General features: G+C 41.8%; 2 protein-coding genes across 8 annotated transcripts in view; one reads left to right on the forward strand and one right to left on the reverse strand.

The window, feature by feature from the left end:
* LOC119006185 (protein asteroid homolog 1-like) overlaps window positions 1–20,174 on the forward strand; it is a 24,093-nt gene extending 3,919 nt beyond the window's left edge. Inside the window, exons 2-12 of one of the 6 annotated variants that reach the window (XM_037074639.1) lie at window positions 786–1,615; window positions 1,793–2,095; window positions 2,351–2,555; window positions 2,672–2,804; window positions 3,084–5,262; window positions 5,767–6,133; window positions 7,438–7,530; window positions 12,023–12,112; window positions 15,031–15,203; window positions 19,615–19,773; window positions 19,889–20,174. In XM_037074639.1, the coding sequence (XP_036930534.1) occupies window positions 786–1,615; window positions 1,793–2,095; window positions 2,351–2,555; window positions 2,672–2,804; window positions 3,084–3,498 (1,886 nt within the window). In that variant the 3' untranslated portion in view covers window positions 3,499–5,262; window positions 5,767–6,133; window positions 7,438–7,530; ... (2 more) ...; window positions 19,615–19,773; window positions 19,889–20,174. Of the gene's footprint in view, window positions 1–785; window positions 1,616–1,792; window positions 2,096–2,350; window positions 2,556–2,671; window positions 2,805–3,083; window positions 5,402–5,766; window positions 6,134–7,437; window positions 7,531–12,022; window positions 12,113–15,030; window positions 15,204–19,614; window positions 19,774–19,888 lie in introns of those variants that run through there. The other 5 variants (XM_037074641.1, XM_037074640.1, XM_037074642.1 and 2 more) reach the window with 5 other exon arrangements.
* atp2c1 (ATPase secretory pathway Ca2+ transporting 1) overlaps window positions 12,117–21,539 on the reverse strand; it is a 35,967-nt gene continuing 26,544 nt past the window's right edge. For both annotated transcript variants that reach the window (XM_037074630.1, XM_037074628.1), the window contains exons 15-27: window positions 21,414–21,503; window positions 19,725–19,829; window positions 18,442–18,598; window positions 18,191–18,361; window positions 17,494–17,591; window positions 17,100–17,150; window positions 16,592–16,758; window positions 16,442–16,510; window positions 16,238–16,354; window positions 15,843–15,990; window positions 15,560–15,655; window positions 15,051–15,192; window positions 12,117–14,789 (exon numbers count right to left, since the gene is read on the reverse strand). In XM_037074630.1, the coding sequence (XP_036930525.1) occupies window positions 14,668–14,789; window positions 15,051–15,192; window positions 15,560–15,655; window positions 15,843–15,990; window positions 16,238–16,354; window positions 16,442–16,510; window positions 16,592–16,758; window positions 17,100–17,150; window positions 17,494–17,591; window positions 18,191–18,361; window positions 18,442–18,598; window positions 19,725–19,829; window positions 21,414–21,503 (1,533 nt within the window). In that variant the 3' untranslated portion in view covers window positions 12,117–14,667. The remainder of the gene's footprint in view (window positions 14,790–15,050; window positions 15,193–15,559; window positions 15,656–15,842; window positions 15,991–16,237; window positions 16,355–16,441; window positions 16,511–16,591; window positions 16,759–17,099; window positions 17,151–17,493; window positions 17,592–18,190; window positions 18,362–18,441; window positions 18,599–19,724; window positions 19,830–21,413; window positions 21,504–21,539) is intronic.

Below are 21,539 nucleotides of genomic sequence, written 5' to 3' on the forward strand. Positions count from 1 at the left end.
TCCCTCCATAGACATAATATACGTAGACGCCTCATAGCGTGCTGGAACGTATTCCGGCGTCGCCGCCATCTTGGTTAGGTCTCCTCAATGTACGCCAGCACCAGAGTCAATCGGAATCAACGGAGAACGAGCAGACCGCGGGGGATTACCTTTCACAAGTAAGATTATATCATAATTAAATCTCTGCCGTTTGTAACCGTGCGAAAATCCAGTAAAAATTTGGGAGGTTATGATTATTGTAGAAATAAATGCAGGGGGGGGTCACATTGAAGACCCATCCAAGATGGCGGCTGCACTGCTAGGTTAGCTCCAATAGGCGGCGTCAGTCTATGAGGTGTATATTATGTCTATGGTTCCCTCCGCTGGCCCGGCCCAGGAGTTCTCTGATACCTAATGATGACGCCACAGATTTGAAATCACTTTTACCACTTTATTGATAGTTTTACAAATACAAAAGCTCCATGGATCAAAAATTAATAATAATAATAGTTTCACAGGCATATTTTTTTTATAATGGCGACCTGCAGGGACATTATGTGACCAGACTGGAAACAAAATTGAGTCGCGCGCTCCCAGGGTCTGCAAACAATCTGTTGTATTTACTGAATTCAATTTTGTATTATTATAGATTATAATTTGTGTGTCAAACACAGATTTATAAGATTTTTAAGATATTTTACTCAAAACCACGAAAAGAAAGATTATGTTCAAACATTTACATTTGGTGGAGAAACAATCCACAGTAATAAATCATGAGTCTCTGTTTCCTTTGGTTGATCGCTCAGGTCTGGACCAGAACCATGGTGGGGAGTATGCTGCGTTTGAGAACCAGGTTGAGAAGTTCATCGCAGCACTCAGAGCCTGTGAGATCAAACCGTATGTGGTGCTGGACGGGGGCACGGACCCCACCGACAAGAAGCTTGAAACAGTGACGCAGAGAGCTGAGGAACGGATCCAGAGAGCCCATCTAGCGGCAGTGGGTGGCAGCCAGGAGAACATCATGCCAGAGCTGGTCAAGATGGTGTTCAAACAGACGCTGGCCCGGCTGGAGGTTCCGGTGGCTAAGTGCTACGGGGAGGCCGACCAGGAGATTGCCGCCCTCGCCAATGAGTGGAACTGTCCGGTGCTCTCCAACGACAGCGACTTCTTCATCTTCGACCTCTCAGCAGGGCTGCTGCCGATCTCCCATTTCCAGTGGGAGGCGCTGGAGCAGAGCGGCTCACGGCGCTACATCCCCTGTAAGAACTACAAAACCTCCAACATCTGCATCCTCTTCAGCATCCAGCCGCAGATCCTACCTGCCTTCGCAGCCTTGGCTGGGAACGACTACGTGAAGCTGCAGAAGGAATCATTCATCCGCTGGACTCAGTTCTGCCCAGCAAGTGCTGTGAAACCGAGCCGCCTGGAGGGGCTGCTCTGCTGGCTGAGGAGCTTCCACCAGCCTCAGGAGGCCTTCGAGGCGGCGCTGGAGCTGATTGGAACGCTGAGCGAGAAGAGAAAGGCAGAGGTGCTGCAAGGCTTGCATCTTGGCATGGAGGAGTACCGGCTCCCTCCCAGCTCCCTGAAGAGGTTCTTCCTCCACGGGACAGCACCTCCATTCCCAGCAGAGGAGAAGGTAATAAAATCCTTTACTCTAAGCCTGGTGCAACCAAACACACACTACAGAATTTGCAGCAACGAAGGCTGACTGTTGTGTTTCTTCGCTCAGTGAATAAACTCAGACGTGTTCAGTGAATCTCTGAAGGTCACTTGAGAAAATATACTGACTTTGTTCTGCTCTGTCCTCCTGCAGACGGCGGGTCTCATCCCAGACTGGATCCGGCTGCCGTTTACGCAGGCCCGGCTGCCTTCAGACATCCTGGATGTGCTGCTCCTGCAGAGGATGAACCTCGGCTGCCCCGTGGCCAACGCCGACACGCCCAGCGCTTACCTGACATCCAGGCCGATCCGCCAGGTGATGTACGGGCTGCTGCTGGGTCGCAGAGGGGGGCCGGTTCAGGAGAGAGACAGAGAAGGATTCCAGCTGAAGTTCATCCCAGTCCAACCAGCCTTCAGAGGAGTCGCCAAGCAGCTGCAGCTCAACTCACTGGACCAGGTGAAGCTTTCAGGGTTCAGTGAAACTGACAGGAAGTGAGAGAGAGGCAACATTTTGTAACACGCTGTAAAACACAACAGTTTAATCTCAAAGCTCAGGAGGAGCAAGTCAGTTTTTATTTTGAGTCTTATCATATGAGCTGAATACTTACTGTTATGGCAACACTGTGCTGTCTGTCATATTTATGTTTAGATAAAGTTACAGTGAAATTGATAACTCCACATTGACCCGCCTCTTCCTGTGTGATGGCTGCAGGCGGAGCCCTCTCAGCGTCTGCAGGTGTTGCTGGAGGCTCTGGGGGTGACGGAGGCCTCTCTGAACCGCCTGCCTCCTCGGCTGCGCCTCCTGGTGGCCGTCACCTGCTACTGGATGCAGAGAGCTCAGCCTTGTCCAGGCGAGAGGCTGCTGAGGGCGCTGCTGCTGGGAGTGACTAATGGAGACGCTCTGAGACGCCAAGCAGGTATTAAACACAAACACGTCCTGACAGCTGAGGTCTCCTTGATATCTGGGTTATTTTCTGTCATCACGTTATCTGATAAATCACTGTGTGTGTGTGTGTGTGTGTGTGTTTGGCAGATCTGCAGATTCAGAATCAAAAGCTGGATGTGGGCGTGGCTCACGCCTTCAGCCAATGGCAGGTGTGCATGAAGGACAGCATCCACCTGAACCAGCTGCTGGGTTACCCATTACCTGAACCACAGATCGCCAAGTGAGTGGCAGTAATATTGAAAAAAAACTGGTACTTCAGTTTTCATTCATTCTGACATGGACAAATGGGTGCTTCACCTTATTGTTCTGTTATTAAGAAAGTGAGAGACACTTTCTTCAGTTGCTGCTGGCCTGATCAACATCTGTAAGACTGGAGATGGTGATGCTCATGTCACTTACGTCCACAGCGCTTTATGCTTCATTCCTCACAAAACAATGAAATATAAGCTCATCCAGCAGATGTCCTTGTCCCTGATCTTGTTCTTCTGATGTTTTCCAGGTTGTACGAGGGGACAGTGGTCCACAATCTTGTCCACCAGATGAGGACAAGAAAAATGAGGTGGCTGAAGTACAACCCCTCTAGTGTTAAACAGTACAAAGCCATGCTGTCCGTTGTCCACCAGTCTTTCAGTCAAGAGGTGACAAAACCCTCAGTTACTCAGAAGACACCGACGTCTCCGCGCCGGCAGCATCTGGGCGACCTGACCACCAGCCTGCAGCAGCTGTTCCTCCAGTATGAAGATGATGAGGAGACCATGACCGAAGCCGACAGCGTGGTCAGAGCACACCAGGACCGAGATCTGGATGACTTGCTGTCAGTGAAAACACGTTACAGAGCCAGAGAGAGAATCAACTCTGGCAAAAACCCAGACCTGGTTCTGAAGAAGGAGCGCAGGGGGGTGGACATCCTGTGAGCCGAGCCGCCCAGCTCAGGGTTCGATTTCTGTCCTCAGTTCTGACTTCAGTTCACATGTTAAAGTATTTTCATTATTTTGTCAATGAACCTCTATAAAGATGTGCAGATGAATTTTTGGACACTAGGGGGCAGTGAAACATGTAAACAAGGTTAAACATCAGTTAATGCTCCTTCTCTGATCTGTGGTGATGTTTCAACATCTGAACCAACATTCGGCTGTTTTTTTTAATAGATTTCTTCTAACCAATTCTGTATTTATCTGTCTTTGTAAAACAAAAAGAAAAAAACATTTTACATTAGTTTCTGAACTACTTGTGTTAAATCTTTGTCATATTTGTAAATATTTTTCTGTTTAATTCTTAAATGTATTTTGCACAAGAATGAATGATATACACGTTAGGAAATCTTAAATCTCTGTTAATGTGTTTTTACTGCATATTTATCAGGCTGTATTTTATGAAGGGTGTGTGAGTAATAAACTTTGTTCTGCTGATAAAACCTGTGTGGATATAAAATGATTGTCAATGACGTCAGGAAGGTTCAACTTCAACTTCGTGTGGGTCGTCATATATCCTCCCTCCTCACCCTCAGTACTGGCTTCCCCCAAGGATGCGTTCTGAGCCTCTTGCTGTACTCCTTGTAGACTTATGACTGCACGGCCACTTCAGACTTCAATACCATCATCATAAAATTGTGGATGATACAGCTGTAGTGGGCCTCATCTCCGATAACAATGAGTCTGCTTACCGGACTGAGATCAAACATCTCATGGACTGGAGTGAGCACAGCAACTTAAAACTCAACACCGGGAAAACAAAGGAGCTAATAGTGGACTTTGGCAGGAAGCAGCAGAGGAACCTCCAACCCATCTGTGTAAATGGGGCCCAGGTGGAGAGAGTGGACAGTTTTAAATACCTGGGTGTCCACACCACACAGGACCTCTCCTGGTCCTTTCACATCAATACCTTTGTTAAGAAAGGCCACCAGCACCTTTTTATCTAAGGAGACTGAGGGACTTCAAACTCCCACTCAGGACACTTAGGAACTTTTACACCTTGTTTAACTGAAGTGAAGTCAGAAGGAGAAGGAGAAGTTTATATTTGCATGTATAGTTGTCAGATATTGTTTTAACATTTAAGTACTTCAGATATTATTTTATTCCCACTGACTCTTATTTCTTATAATCTCTCTATAATTTGATATTTCTATTTGAGAAAGAGCGACTGCATCAGACAGAGAAGCAGCCAGAAATTCAACTCTAAATAATCAGAGAACGAATATGGAAATATTGCACATCAGTAGAAATGTTCTTATATCCAGCACCACTGCACAGACCGACCCGTGAGCTCTCTGCTGGTCACCCCTAACCCTACTGTGAAGTGTTTGAAAAGTTTGAAAAATCTAAAAATATTTTCATCTTTATAATTTATTCATATTTAAAGCTGCAGTCTGGAGTCTTGAGAATAAAGTGGACTTGGTCAGAACATTAGAATGAAACAGCTCCTAGGTCAGTCCTTCTAAGCCCCGTAACCATGGCAACAAAGGACACCAGATAACCAAGAAGGGGCATTCAAAATAAAAACAACAACCTAAACAGTGATTGTTCTGTTTCTGATCAATACAACTAAATCACAGTGAGAGCGCCTCATGCAGATCACTGTAGATATCCAGAGTGATAATCAATATTCCTCACATCGCTGTAGACGAGCTACCAGGTGATCGTTCAGGTGATCATCATCACCTGCTGCCTTTCTGAAGCATGGTAGAGTTGCCACCTGTCCTGTATTTCCCAGAATTGTTCTCTTTTTTCATCAGCTGTCCTGGGAAAATATAAATCTCTGCATGAAACATACGAGACATATGAGACTTTTACAGTCATTATTCCCGGTAATAAACTGAAGGTATCAGGAAGTTGTTGGATTTCAAAATAAAGCACGACGTGAGAAAACAAACAAACAAACAAAAAACATTGTTTCCATAAGTGGTCCAAGATTCATATACTGCTGAACTGAATACTTCCTAGACTGCTTACATGGGTGACATGAAGTACTTTTACTGTGTACTTTGAGTAATACTTTGATATCACCCCCAAGAGGTCATCATTTACATTTAATTTAATTAATTTTATGGTAAAAGTACAGAAGAGAAATCAATAACTTGAGCTGAGGTGTCCAAATGAACTGAACTGAAGTAACTTGATTACATTCAGTTAAAAATTGTTTATCTGTGTTGGTTCTATTAATATTTGTCTTATTTTTTATTTTAGCCTCTTTTAACAAGACAGATTACAGGACACAGTAGAAGATGCGGGACTGGGAGTTGAATCTGGACGCCTGCTTTAACAACTGAGGTAAACAACGTTCAATAATTGAATAATTCTCAGGTTGGATCCACATACACAACAAATAAATCCCGCCCACAGTCAGTGCATTTCCCTCCAAAACTTTAGATGTTTATATCAGTCGGTTATGGATCTCCACTCTGGTCGGAGTGGCTCTCCTCTCAGGACATGAACAACTGTTCTATGAATCTGCTTTATGTGTCCAATTACCTGCTCAGTACAGGTGTATTCATGTCTGTGGGGGAGCTGAACAGATCAGTTATTACCTGTAGATCTCAGGTAATAAGCTCAGGTGATGTTCCTTCATATATCAGGGAGCTCCACATAGTAACTACCTTCATGTTGTCTAAGCCCAGTCAGTTCTACTTATGTGCGGGTTAAAATGGAGCCAGCCTCCTTCATGTTGGTGAGGTTTGTTTTTGCATCAAATGTTTCTGAAATAACTCTGAACAGGAGCTGAAGAGTTTCATTTAACTGTTAAGTGTTGAGGTAAATTCACCTGGAACATAATCCTGTAACTACATCCAATTAAATCCGGATGGACGTTAGTTTTTTTTCGGTGCACCAAACTCCATTGTGATTTTGGTCGTTCTTTTCTCTGCCTTGTTTAATTCATGAATAATGCACAGTTAATTAAAGTAGGACACTTTCTCAAAATAAGTCGTTAGTTTCGGTAAAATCGGCATGAAGCTTTTTTGAAATGTCTTTAGACTTTAGAACGACAGTTTGAGTGAGTGGTTATATTACATAATGTTATGTTAGCTAGCTAGCTAACTTTAAAGTTGTTGGAGATTAACTGCAGGTCTGGGAAACATGTTAGCAGCGGCTCACCTGCCTTTATTAACAGATGAGGACACATGAACCAGGTATTGACACTATAATGAGCTTATAAAGACGTCTGAGTCTTTTAATCATCTTGTTTTTACAGTCAGGTTTGCATGTTAGCTAACATGTGTGTCTGTTGGAGAGTGTTAGCATGACGTCATCCTGCTGTGTAATGTTAGCTCGTTAATACTAGCATCATTACAGCTGAATATCAGAGCACAGCACAGTTAGCTAACAGGCTCCATGTGTTGTGTTTAATACTGTCTCAGTATGTTAGTATGTCAGCATCTAGAAGGTCTTTCTGAGCAGCTAAAGTAGTTTAACACACAATATGCAGCCTCAGTGTAGCTGCACAGAATGTATTCAGTGTGTTTGTCTCAGTTCTGGTTTAATGTGTTATTAAATCACTGCACTGATTCTGTGTGTCAAAAGATTTAAGATTAAAATCATATTACTTCTGTATGAAGCACTAAATGTTCTCAGGACTCAAGATACATTTGGTTTACCTTTAAAAAACACAATTATTAATTTAGATTATAGTAGATTTTACAGTGCAAACACTCTTTAAGTGTTGTCATGCACATGGTTACAGACTGCTATATCATTCTTTATCATGAAATTATAATTCTGTAAGAAATCTCCTTTTGCCAAATGTGTCTGTACTCTGATTGCATCTTCTTTTTTCCTGTTACAATCAGAATATATATACACACTCACACATATATGCATGTAGTCATCATGTTATATTGATGTACCTCCTCCTCTCTCCAGGTGAACAGTGGGACTTGTCTTCAGCTTCAGGTGAAACAGCTCTGACCTGTATGGTGATCAGACCCGGAGAGGAGACACACCTGGGCCAACCAGGTCAGTGCAATGGAGGTGCAAAAAATAAAGGCAGAAAATGTGAGATTTGCCAGATGCTGTTCATTAATACTCAAAGATCAGTAAATGATTCATTAAAGGGTAGTCGAGTCTCATTCACAGGTCGCTGAATACTGACAGTTTGGGTTTGCAGAAGCCACGACAGTGTCACTGTTGGGACACGAGTCTCTCTCCCTGTTTCTCTGTTTGTCTTTGAAAAAACTAATTTGAAAGGCAAACAAATTAGCAAACAAGTGATGAACATGTTACTGCAATGGGAAATAAAAGAAGGAAGTAAAAGCAGTATTTTAATGGGTTTTATTAAGTGCTATTTTGTAGGCAACTGGTCTTGTTTCAGTTCAACATGTTAAATGTTTTTTTTTTTTACTCAGGAAATATAAACAATGTGTCTGTTAGAACGCCTGCATTTATTTGATCTCATTTATATATAATAAATGATATAATTATACTCAGATTACATCTTTTACCTGTTACAATCAGAATATATAAACACACACACACAGTCATGTTATATTGAAGTACATTCCATTTTTGCCGAAGATTTCATAACCTGACATTTCTGCTTTTCTACTTTTAATGTGTCAACGTTTTTCTGAATATTTCTGATGTCAGGCAGAGAAACACTTCACAGTTTTCTCTTCCAAATGTTTCATCACATGAAGCCTGAAAGTTTCACCGCTGTGAATCTGAATTTAATTTCTGTTTCATCCAGAATGAAGCAGAAAGTGTTTTAACGTTCCGTCTGATGTGTGCAGACTTCTTCTCCTTCTGATGATTTATTTACAGATGAACCAAACTTCAGTCTCTGATGGTTTTCAGGCCTGTATTTATTTCGGTTAAATATGTATATATGTATAGTTTTAAAAATGAGATGATTATAAAAAAAGTTACGAGTTTGATTCTTACATTTGAACTCAGGAAGGTTAAAACAAAGAATACAGACGAGGAAAACTCTTTCATCAGATTTCAGGATGTGTGAATGAACTCCAGTAGGAATGAAAACAAAGTGAACTTCTGTAAAAGATTTAGAAAATTTTAATATACATTTTATTCTCATTCTGACACACACACACACACACACACACACACACACACACACACACACACACACACACACAGATGTGACGGTGCAGCAGCTCGTTCGCTCGCTGGATTTCAGTTTTCAGATGTTGAAAGAGAGAAACAGGATTTCTCAAAGATCTGAAGTCTGATTAAATCTTAATTCATTAATATTCAAGTTCAGTTTTTTCTTCTCCAACAGAAATTAAATTAACTTTATTTTAAAGACATTTGAAACGTGGCACTGGTTTCAGAACTCTTCGGCTCTTTTTTTATTTTTTTGCTCCTCCAGAAAATAATTAATTAATTGTCCGTTAATCCAATTAAAATAAAATAAAACGTTAATAAGCTGTGAAAATTTAACCACAACTATTAATAAACTGAGAAAAACTACATTTGTTTTTATTTACCCTCATTTAAATAAATACATTCAAAAACATCTGTTTATTGTTGTGATTTAACAGCTTTAGTCTAAATTAATTATATATTAACAGTTTTACATGAGAAAGGAATTGAAACTACTGATTTGCACAACTGATTCATTTACTGATGAATCTCTCACGTGTGGTTTATTTGTTTATTTATGAATTATTTTGCTCGATGCAAAAAGAAAAGAACTGAAGCATAAATAAATAAAAGAATAAATGTAGCTGTTTGATCTATAAACTGACTAATCGATAGTGTTTATTTATCCTCCAGTAAGTTCAAGTTATATCAGCAGCTTCACCTCCTCGTCACCATCACTCGCTCATCTGATGATATTTTCTTCATTAGTAATTTCTTTGTTCTGATAAAAATTAATTTACCTTTTCTCCTAAACCTGAAAACTTTTTCTCCACATTCATGTTTTTGTTTTTCTGCTTAAATAAAGAAATCACTGAAGGTTTGTGGAAATTGTTCTGATTAAGTTTCCAGTTGGTCCGCTAACTGTGGATCAGACGTCAGAACCGGAGTTCAGAACCGGAGTTCAGAACCGGACGATCAGCTGCGACCGACACAGAGAGACACGAAAACAGTTTATACAACAAGAGCGTGTGAATGTTAAAAGACCAGAAACAAACTTCACTTCTTGTTCTTACAGTGTAAAATGTCCAAGACAGACAGTCAGTCAGTCAGTCAGTCAGTCAGACAGTCAGTCAGTCAGTCGGTCAGACAGTCAGTCAGTCAGTCAGTCAGTCGGTCAGACAGTCAGACAGTCAGTCAGTCAGTCAGACAGTCAGACAGTCAGACAGACAGACAGTCAGTCAGACAGACAGACAGACAGTCAGTCAGTCAGACAGACAGACAGACAGTCAGACAGACAGTCAGACAGACGGTCAGTCAGACAGTCAGTCAGTCAGTCAGACAGACAGTCAGACAGACAGTCAGTCAGACAGACAGACAGACAGTCAGACAGACGGTCAGTCAGACAGTCAGTCAGTCAGTCAGACAGACAGTCAGACAGACAGTCAGTCAGACAGACAGACAGACAGACAGTCAGTCAGACAGACAGTCAGTCAGACAGACAGACAGACAGTCAGACAGACGGTCAGTCAGACAGTCAGTCAGTCAGTCAGACAGACAGTCAGACAGACAGTCAGTCAGACAGACAGACAGACAGACAGTCAGTCAGACAGACAGTCAGTCAGACAGACAGTCAGACAGACAGTCAGTCAGTCAGTCAGTCAGTCAGTCAGTCAGACAGACAGTCAGTCAGTCAGACAGACAGACAGACAGTCAGACAGTCAGTCAGTCAGACAGACAGTCAGTCCATGTGAGCCACATCTGGCTGCAGGGGGCGGGAGAGAGACGGGGGACGCAGGACCAGATGGAGGTCAGGTGATCCAGAATCAAACATCAGCTGTTTTCTACAACCTGAGTTTGAAACTTCTGAAACTAAAATGTGATCTGAAGTCAGGAGCAGCCAGACGGAAACAATGTGTTCTAATAATAACTAACTAATAACTAATAATATTTAAAATCACTTTTACTGAAATTTATCATTCTAATCTACTGTCAGTCTACGGAGGCCTGACACTGACAAAACCAACTGAATAAATAAATCAACGGCTTAATGAATAAGTACACAACATTTAATGCAGATCAACTGGGAAAAATGTTTTAATTTGCTTCTGTTATTAATTTTCCCTTAAATAAATTAATTCCTGTATTTAATAACTTTCCCATTGTTTTATCCTTTAATTGAATAATTAATTCATTTGAAAAAAAATTATTTAACATGTATTTATATATTATCTTGCTAAATGCAAAATGAAAAGAACAGAATAAAATACAAAATAAATTTTAAAAGACTAAAAGAATAAAATTTAAAAAACACATGTAGGCATTAATTAATTTCTATAATGGTCATAAATCACTTTATACATAATATATAATATATATTATAGTAATTTATCTTTGTATTAGTTCCCTTGTTTTTTACTTTACCAATTAATTTTCCATTTTATATACCAATTTATTGATTTTACAAAAGATTTATGTTTATATTTTATTAGATGTATTTCTGTATTCTTTAACCATTTAGCAAGATAACATATAAATATACAAAAAAAAAACTTTTAAAAATGGATAAATAAAACAAATGGGAAAGAAACAACAACAACATAATAATAATAATAATAATAATAATAATAATAATAATAATAATTAAAACGTTATTTAGAGCACACTTCATTCACAAAGTGCTTTACATAAAAACATGATAATATTTATTATTAAAAAATAAAGACGAGATAAATAAAATAAAGTATAATTTAAAACAGCAGAAGACGAGAAATAGATTCAAGCAAAGGTTAATACATTAATAAAGAAGCAAATTAAAACACATTCTATAAATTAAAACCTACATTTTCCTTTTGGTATTATTATTATTTTCACTGCCGCATTAAATTAATTATTGACATCTTTCTGAGACATTTATTTATGTGTTTGTTTGCTTCATGAATCTGTTTGAGTTTTTAAACTCAGTTTAAATCATCGAGTAGTTTCAGCTGATTTGTCTCGTCTGTGGTTCTGATCTGAATCCAGCGGATCTCCGGTCCGTCAGAGTCCAGACTGAACGATGCTGTGACGTTACGGACGAGTTAAAGAATGAGAATAAAGTCTGATGAGGAAGTTTGTAGGTTTAATCTGTGAATAAGTGAAGAAGTTAAAGCGACACTACAGCAGCAGTTCATGCTCGTCATCGTCAGATAAATAACAGCCGCGAGTCTAAACAGACGATGTGACGTCGACCAGTAAGATCCCAGAATGCTCCTCACCTGTAAACAAGGTGATTTCAGGTATCTGACTTCTAAAATCCTGTTAGAGTTTTATAATCAGCTCGACGTGTCTGACTGCTGCTGCCTCTGACCGTTTGAATGAATCTCATTTAATGTGTAACTGTTAAATTTTTCTGTCTCTATTCGACTGTCAGACGTACCGAGTGTGACTCTGAGGTGAAACGTCTCCAGATGTGATCAGAACCAACAGGAAGTGATGGAAAATCTACAAAAATACGACTCAGGTTGTACAAACAGAAAATTTCCTTTAATAACTTTTCTTGTTGTTTTCGCTCATTCAGAAATAAAATTCGACTGTTTCATCGTTAAAGCTTTTTACTGACATCAGCAACCAAGACAACCTGAACTCTGCTGTTGTTTCTCCACCAGATCAATCATCTTCATTTCATATTGTGATCAATCGTATTGTTTTCGGTCACAGTATGAAGTACTAAAATGATTTGATTTGAGGAAAGACGACAGCAGAGGGACCAGACGTTGTTCAGCCGACAGCTGTGAGGCCGATTCCTTTTGGGAAAGAAGAAAAACAACAACTACAAATAAAACTTTCAACAACGAGATCACCAAATCAACTACGTTTCCCAGAAAGCACCAAGACACCTCTTCACTGATTACATGAGGGTGAGAAAATCAACAGAAACAATGACCTTAATATTCGGCGTGATTCATCTTCAAATCATTTAAGTGCTGAAGCTGCTCGTCAGTAAAGGGCTTCTGTCCACTGAGGAGGAGAAAATCTAACTATGGATGACTTCTCTAAGGCACAGGATGAGAAAGCGGCGTCACTAAAGTTTCTGCGTCGTTACCTTGAAGCGACCGCGTCCATCGGCACTGTTGTGGTAACGGTGGTTTCCGAGGCCTAATTCCACGTTTAGCATCAGATGTCCGACTGTTTTTCTGTACAAGGTGAAGGAGCTTAAATATGAAGTCATCAGCTGTACAAATCAAAAGTTCCTTTTAATTTAAATAAACCAGTGTGTGCAGGAAGAAGCATGAAACTAACACATGGATCACAGGAACACGTCAGGACGGTGGAGGTGTAACGCACATTTATCCCTCCTGAACTGCTAAAATCAAAACCAGGTTTGTTTCAGTTTGGATCAAATATTCAGTAACTTTGTTACTGTGGTTTGGTTCAGCGGCTCCAGAGTAAAGACAAAAGTTCCACCGTTTCCTTTCAGGTCCGTTTTGTGCTCAAACTGAACATCTGGAGATCCAAAAAGTTTTCAAATTACTAGTTTTATAAAATTACAAATCATGCAACAGGTCAGGTGTGAAAGTAACCTGAGATGAAAACTGCCAGTTCATGCTAGTCAGGATAGCACAGCTAAAGGCTAACGTTAGCATCACCGCTTTAGTAAACAGGAATAAAAAGGCGGTGCAGGAAGAGGCTGCTGTCAGATTATTGATCCTGTTCACTTGCTCTCTGATCAGATAGTTCCTGATCTCATTAAAGGTAAACAGGTTTTTATCAAAGTTAACATGTTTATTTTTCTCGAAGTTAAGAATTAAACTAAAAAGTGTTTCAGTTGCAACACTCGTAAAAAGTTTGACACGATCTGTTTGATCGCAGTCAAGAAAAGTGAAATGTAACGTGAGCAATCGACTTTTTAACTTTAGTTTAACTAAATCAGAAACATTTAAATACAAACTGGACTTTTGAAATCAAACTTTGAAGCTACTATATGTGAGAATCACTTAACAATCACCTCAAATGTTCAACAGATGAAACAACAATTTTCATGTCACGTCAGAAATGTTTCTCCAAACTGTCAGTCCAGCCTGCTAGCTGCACGGCTAACTGAGCTAGCTAGCTAACACAGCTACAATTTGCAGCAGTTAGCTGTTTGTGTTGAATGTGAACCTTCAATATGAAAAACACCCTGATTTATATTTCAGCCCTCGAAGCTTCAGATTAAATGTTTCACTGTTTTTAATTAAATCGCGGTCAGAAGACGCTCTGAGGATCGACTGTTAGTGACATCAGTCCATTCTGATGAAACTGAGCATGAAAAAGAAACTTAAACTTTCACACATTATTATTTTTATTTGATTAAATGATTTGACTTTGATTTTGGCAGCCACAGACTCCCGCAGTACAAAAGATTAAAGCCTTATATTGTCTAAATGTTTGAGTAAAGTTCTGAACCCACACTGACCAGACCGCCTCTGTTGTCTTTAAATGACATCATGTAAAACGCTTCAGTTCTTCATGTCTGCAGCGACATCAGGACCCACGAGCCTCGTTAACTGTTAACTTTTGACAAATAAATTAAAAGAAATCAAACATTTTGTTTCCCTGCTGTGCTTTAAACCAGCACGTTACACCTCCACCATCGATAAAGGAGTCAAAACAAGTTACCGCATCCGACCATGAAAAGCTGAACAGTGGTCAACACCTTCTACACGACAGATTAAAAAGACTCTACACGTCTCTTCTCAGAGGACGTCTGAATCAACGAGGAGCCGACTGGAGCCGGTTTCACCGAAGCTTCGGCTGCTGTGGTTCGGCCCTCGGACGGGGTCAGATCTCCCAGCAGCCATCTTGTCCTCCCAGTATAATCAGAGTCCAGTCGTCCCCCTCCGTCCCCACGAGGCCGGGAGCTTCCTCTAGTCCCAGACCAGAGTTTCTCCTCCCTCCTGAGGAGCTCACAGGAAAATCCCACAAGTCCTTGCAGTCTAAATGAGTCAGTGCCATCGGTTGTGAGATAATAAACCCATCACACTCGTCCTCCTCGTCTCCCTCCAAACCTCAGAGTCCTGCGGTCGGTCGGGGAGGTCATACCTCGTGGAAGCAGTCGGCAGGCGGGCTTTTCTCCACGCCCCTCCACCTCTCCACCATCTTGATGGCTTCAGACACCACACACACCGAGGAGGTGAGCGTGACCAGGAACAGCAGGTCTGCAGGAGGATCAGAGACACGGATCAGACCGTCAGCTAGTGGAGAAGTTTCACAAAGTATCCGTCCCTTAACGGGACTTACATGACTTTAACTTGTTGTACTGATGCTTTTGTTTTAATTAAATACTGAAGATGTTAATTAAGTGATTAAAAGTTGTTTTGTTGTCTCAATCCGTCCAGACTCCTGACTTTAAATCAGAAGCAGATCTTTGATTAATAATCTGGTTTTATGCCTCATCAGATATTTGAGGTGAATCGTACCGAAGAGGCTGAGGCTCTCCGTCTGGAAGACGTTCTGCAGAGGAGGGAAGTAGATGACGAGGAGCTGACCCATGATGGAGGCCAGGACAGCGTAACAGAACGTCCTGTTGCTGCACAGACCCATCTCATGAACCATACGGGTCTGAGGAGCAGGTACACATCACAACTTATTATTACCTCACTGCTTTTGTTTCAGAGTTAGTCGTTCATGTTAGAAGAGTATCAGGATCCAACAGACTCTGTTTGAACAAAGAGTCATTATGTTCATTATCAAATAATCAGACGCTTATTTGAACTAATAATTGATTAGTTTTTGTCCACAAAATGTCAAAAAGGGAGAAAGACTCTTCATTTACTGTCAGAAGTGATGCAGAAAAACAGCTGGAACCAGAAAATGTCTTTTCTGTTTAAGTTTATTCTTAAAAAACGAAGTCGGCTGAAAGTAAAAAACAAGCCGTGTTAAGCTCTTTCCATTGAGCTCGGCTCTCTCAGGTGTTTCTGACGGTTACCTGCGAGCGAGAGCTCAGAGCGTTGAACATGTCGAAGAAGACGAAGCAGGTGAAGGTCATGGTGGTGTCTCGAGGAGTGATCACGTTGTCCTGCAACTGGAAACACAAAGACAAACTGGTCATCATCTGCTGGACCATCTCGAAGTCGGCCAACTGTAAACACGGTCCTTTCAGTCTGGGTCGGTTCAGTCCGGGTCGGTTCAGTCTGGGTCGGTTCAGTCCGGGTCGGTTCAGTCCGGGTCGGTTCAGTCTGGGTCGGTTCTTTGAGGATCTGTGTGCTCACCTCTCTCCAGAAGACGAACAGCGTCCCGCAGACGATGATGAGCGCCGACACCAGAACTTTGATGAGCAGACTGCGAGTGATGATGCTGTCTCTGACGTTACGAGGAGGCTTCCTGATGACATCACTGTCCACAGGCTCCACCCCCAAACTGACAACACAACAACAACAGCACTCTCCTGATACACAACAACAACAACACTCTCCTGATACACAACAACAACAACAGCACTCTCCTGATACACAACAACAACAACAACACTCTCCTGATACACAACAACAACAACAACAGCACTCTCCTGATACACAACAACAACAACAACAGCACTCTCCTGATACACAACAACAACAACAACACTCTCCTGATACACAACAACAAGGACCCACTGCCCGTGTACCTCTGAGCAGGGGGTCCGTCCATGATGATGTTGATCCACAGGATCTGCATGGCGTTCAGCGGGTTGGGGAAGTTCATCAGCGTTGCCAGGGAGATGAGCGTGAGAGCTGCGATGCTCCTGTGGAGCCGCGACAACACTGTTAATAACTTGTTCAACAAAAAGCAAACGGAAGGAAACAGGAGGAAACGAGCCTGTTTGACTCACGTGCTCAGCTGGAAGCGGACAAAGTTCTTGATGTTGTTGTAAATTCCTTTTCCCTCCTCGATGGCCGACCTGGAGGCAGAGAACAAACTCTTCAGTTGTGGAGTTTCAAATGTTTCCTGCCGGTCGAGTGTTTCCTGCTCATCCACTCACATGATGGTCTGGAAGTCGTCGTCCACCAGGATCATGTCGGCTGCCTCCTTGCAGACGTCGGTGCCCGTCTGACCCATCGCCACGCCGATGTCCGCGGCCTTCAGAGCCACGGCGTCGTTCACCCCGTCGCCCGTCATGGCGACCACGGCACCGATGTTCTGGAGGGACTGCAGAGAGAATCATTTAGTGGCAGCCATGTTGCTCACACTGTCTTTGGGACGGTGGCACCAACAGTAACACAAGGCAGCGCTACGAGGGGAACTTAAAAAGTTGATATCTGCTCGGTGGGACTCAAAGGAAGATAAAATCTAAAGACATCGATTAACTGTGAGCTGAAGAAGCTGCAACAACCTGACGATGTTTCACTGAGTGTCACCAGACTTCACATGAACATTCACATTCATGAAAACTGGAGCCTGAACATGTTGTTTAAACTGAAGCAGTGAGTCGGTCAGAGCTGCAGGTCCAGAACACAATAAACTGATATTATATTATTCCTCCAGCTCACCTTGACGATCTTCAGCTTGTGTCTGGGACTGGCTCGATAAAACACGGCTATCTGTGGAGACAGAAGAGACGACGGTCACGTAAAAACTAGAAAAGAACTGAAAATACAACTACCCTCACCCTTCCAGTTATCAGACACTCAAAGGTTCTGATCAGCTTCACAAAACAGACATGCAGACAGAAGCTAATCCAAGATTGATGGACGATACAAACACGTTCTTAAACACATCTGTCAGATTTGTGCAGCTGTCAGATGTGATTTGTGGCGACAGAACAGAAACACGACAACAGGAGAGAAACATGTCACCACCCAGTCTGACTCCATGAAGTCAAAGATCAATGACAGTGATTTAAGCTTCATAATCATTAAATAAGTGTGTGTGTGTGTGTCTCACCCTGGAGACGATGTTTGAAAGCTGCTGCAGGTCGAGACGATCCACCTCGTCTCCGGACAAACACTGGCAGCCTTTCGAGTACAAACCCAGACGACTGGCTGCAGACACACAAACACTCATTTTATAACATTTTTTATTCCATATTTTTATTTCTACTGTTTCTTTGATATTGTATGTATGTTCAATGTATGTTCAATGTTTGTTATTGCTACTGGATGCTTGAATTTCCTCTGGGATCAATAAAGTATCTATCTATCTTTAATGAAAACAAATCAAACTGCAAAAATGTTCTTTTCTGTCTCCGTCTGGAATCATCAGCCGTCTACATAATTACATTTTTCACTTTAAACATTTACATTACAAGTTTGGCATCTTAAATGAACCTTTCATATTTGTCAATTTACATTTTAAATTAGCTTTTTAAGTAAAATAAAGGCCAGATTATATGTTTAACTCCACTTTGAGTTTCTGGATTTTTTAAAATTTGAATTATGACCAAAACTATCCCCCATAAAAATCTAAATACAGTTGAAAAGACTTCCTGAATCAGATAAAAACATCAGCGCCAACATGGAACATGGAACATCCGTCCAACAGTTAACAGGACGAGAGAGTTGAAACTGAGACTGTATTTGATCTTTTCTCCTCCTGCAGCCTGATGAAACATTAACAACACGTCTGATGTTTGAGTTTTCACCTATAGACACGGCCGTCTCCTGCGAGTCTCCGGTGATCATCTTGATGGCGACCCCGGAGCTGATGAGCGTCCCCACGGCCTCTTTGACTCCTGACCTGGGCGGGTCGATGATGCCCACCAGACCCAGGAAGGTCAAGTTCCCCATCTCAGCACCGGACGCAAACGCCAGAACTACAGAGAGAGACGGACGTGTTCAGTGTTCATGAGCTGACAGCGTGTTGATCTTCTCTCCTGTGTTCAGACTGTTTTACCTCTGAGTCCGGCGCTGCCCATGTAGCTGATCTGCTGCTGGTACAGCTCCCTCTGCTGGTGGTTGAGCGACAGTGCGCTCCCTCTGCTGTTGTAGGAGCTGCAGAGTCGGATCACCTGCTCGTACGCTCCCTTCATGAAGTAAACTCCAGGTTTGTCCTGATGATGTGAAGAACAGAGCAGAGGACGACGTGAGACGATACAAATCTCATCTTTAAATGCATCATTACGTCCAGCGGCAGTGAAAAGAGGGAAACAAAGGAATGTTTTCAGAGACGAGAAGGAAATAATTCAGTATTAAACCGTCTGATTGATTCCTTCTCTCAGGTCAACTGTTGTTTCCCTGTGGCTCCTATTCTGATTTATTCCAGCAACTCTCCTTCAAACATTTACTGACTTATTCTGTTTATAAGGCTGTGAGACTTTATGTCTGTTACAGTTATATAACAGGATGTCACGATTCTCCAAATCCACAATTGGTTTTAAAGAGTTTCAGCACAGACAGATTAACGATCATCAGACTCACTTTAACGCCCTGCCAGCTGATCTTTACATCTTCAGTACTGGATTTGAATTTGATTGTCTGAATCAAATCGCTCATTTCAATAGATGTGAATTCATGACACCCGAGAGCTGACGTTGAAATGAAAATCTTCACAATAAAGACAAACAAAACAAAAATGGAACTGATTCATAATCATTTTATAAAGAACAGCTGTGGAAAAAAAGACTGAATGAAACTATTTAAATCCAGACGGGGAGACGATAAAAAAAATCCTTTTTGGCTTCCTTCAGTTGCAAATATGTTAAAGTTGAATAGTTGGATTCCCACAAGAATCCCCCAGAATAAATAAATTAATAAATGTTCCTTCATTTCTTTGTTTACTGCACCAATGTTTCCAAGTGTCCCATGAAGCTCTGCAACTTTTAATCAGAAAGTAACAACTATTTTTAATTTATATTGGTTTATATTGTACGTTTGAAAAAGTGAAGACAGATCATTTATTTATTAGCTGTGATCTCTGTGGCCTCCTCTCAGTCCATTAGTCAGCTAATTGGTTTTAAGTTTTATTTTTTATGGTTGTTATCGGAGCTATTAGTAATGAGTCTTTACTGGAAACATCTCTGGCTTCTCATCACTAATGTAAAAATACTCGGTGTTTTTTAAAAACCAGGAGGCTTCATGACATCTTGATTGATTCATTCATCCGAGTCTGGTGATTATCTAAGAGCCTGAAACATCAGCGCCTGTTCGTCAGTGATCACAGGTGGAGAACGTGCCGACCTGCAGCGTTCGGTGAACACATCGAACAGCCATCCACTTCTGCTCCGAGGTGAACGGATGCTCCTCCAGGCGGACGTACTCCTGCTGCAGGCTCTCCAGCCCCATCTGGAAGACAAGAGCACATCTGGATCAGAATCATGACATGTTTTGTTTCTTTCTTTCAGAAATCTGATCATGGCCTGATCGATCGGTTCATCCTGCAGCTTGAAGCCGAACACTGATGAGCAGTTTCTTCTGTGCAGTGTAATTTCTCAGTGCTGACTGCTCCTCTGAGGACGGCTCACTGAGCGCCCGACAATCACTTCACAGAAAAGAAAAAACAGTTTGAGACGTTAAAATATGAAAATGTGATGCGCAGAACAGATCCTTCGTCCCTCGAGCACACTGATCCATCCGCAGCAATCAAAACCTAAAATATGAAATTAAAAATTAAAGCTCAGCGTTCTTTAATGTGTGTTGAGCTCATTTATTCATGGTCGTACATAAAGCGGTCTGACTCATCTCCCCAGTTACACCAGTAAAGGGCAGGCGGAGGACGGGCGCTCTGCCTCGGGCGCTGAGAAACCAGCAGAACAAGACGAAGATGATGTCTGTCTTCTTCATCCTTCAGGCTCAGATTAATCTTCAGAATGAGATGATGCAACATGGTGGACACTGTTCTGTTTGACCCACTAACAAGACTTTCACATGGAAGGAAGTGTGTGTGTGTGTGTGTGTGTGTGTGTGTGTCCTCCTGATGCAAAGTGTTAAAAAGTAGAGAATTTTTTCTGTCTGTAGCTAAACTACTTTCTTTCTTGACTCCAGACTGTTTCTATTCGGATGAAACTGGTTTGAATCCACTGAGGGAGTTTTTATTTACTGAAGGCAAAAATATTTAAATACTCCTGTCATACGACTGAATTTGATGAGGAAGACGAACAGAACTAATCCAAAGCTCTGCAACAAATGAGTGGATCTGGAATCAAAGATAAAACACGCTCAGTGTGCAAACTGAGCTTTACTCTTCAACGTAATGATGAAGTATTTTCTGGTGAATATACAGGTGAAGAAGAATCTGAATGTTTCCAGGCGATGAGTTGAATGTCTGTCCTTCCTGTTGAATGTCCAATCAGACCACAACATTCTGACAGAGACATCAAAGAGCTTCACGGTCACACCTGCAGCGTCGAGTCTGAACTGAATGTGTTGAACGCAGCCGTCAGTAACGAATCAGCTTGACTGAAATGTGTTTGGTTGGAATAACCTCTGGGCAGAAATGTGGTACGTGTAGGTGCACCAACACAAATGTGACGTAGACGCTGGAAAAATAGTAAAGAAACGTAAGTCTGAGCTGCAGCCTGCAGCGCTCTGCTGTCCTCGTCTGGTCCGTCTGTCACATCACTCACAGACTCCATGTTTGTTTCCTCCTGCAGCCATGGACACATTCTGATTGGCTCTTTGTTGTCCCTTTGAGGACTGATGTTTGTTACCTGCACCTGTGCGTAAGTGCACATTAAGTGTATTGTGTGGACGGGTGTTTGTGTCAGAGGGCCAGGTGTCGTCATTAACACCTGTGTTTCTGACGGCCTTGTTTCTTTGTCTTTACGGTCATTTAATTATCATGTTTATCATGATGTAGAAACCTGGATTGTGCATTACAGGGTTGATGTTATTCAAGCTGAACAACTCGTGGCTTGTTTGTGTTTTTACCTTCATGGCGAGGGAGATGAGCGCTCCCTCCGTCGGTCGTCCCAGCAGAGCGTGATTCCTGATGACCGAGTCGTTACACACACATCCAACCTAACACACACACACACACACACACACACACACACA

The sequence above is a fragment of the Acanthopagrus latus genome, chromosome 17, assembly GCF_904848185.1.
Source record: "Acanthopagrus latus isolate v.2019 chromosome 17, fAcaLat1.1, whole genome shotgun sequence".
NCBI lineage: Eukaryota > Metazoa > Chordata > Actinopteri > Spariformes > Sparidae > Acanthopagrus > Acanthopagrus latus.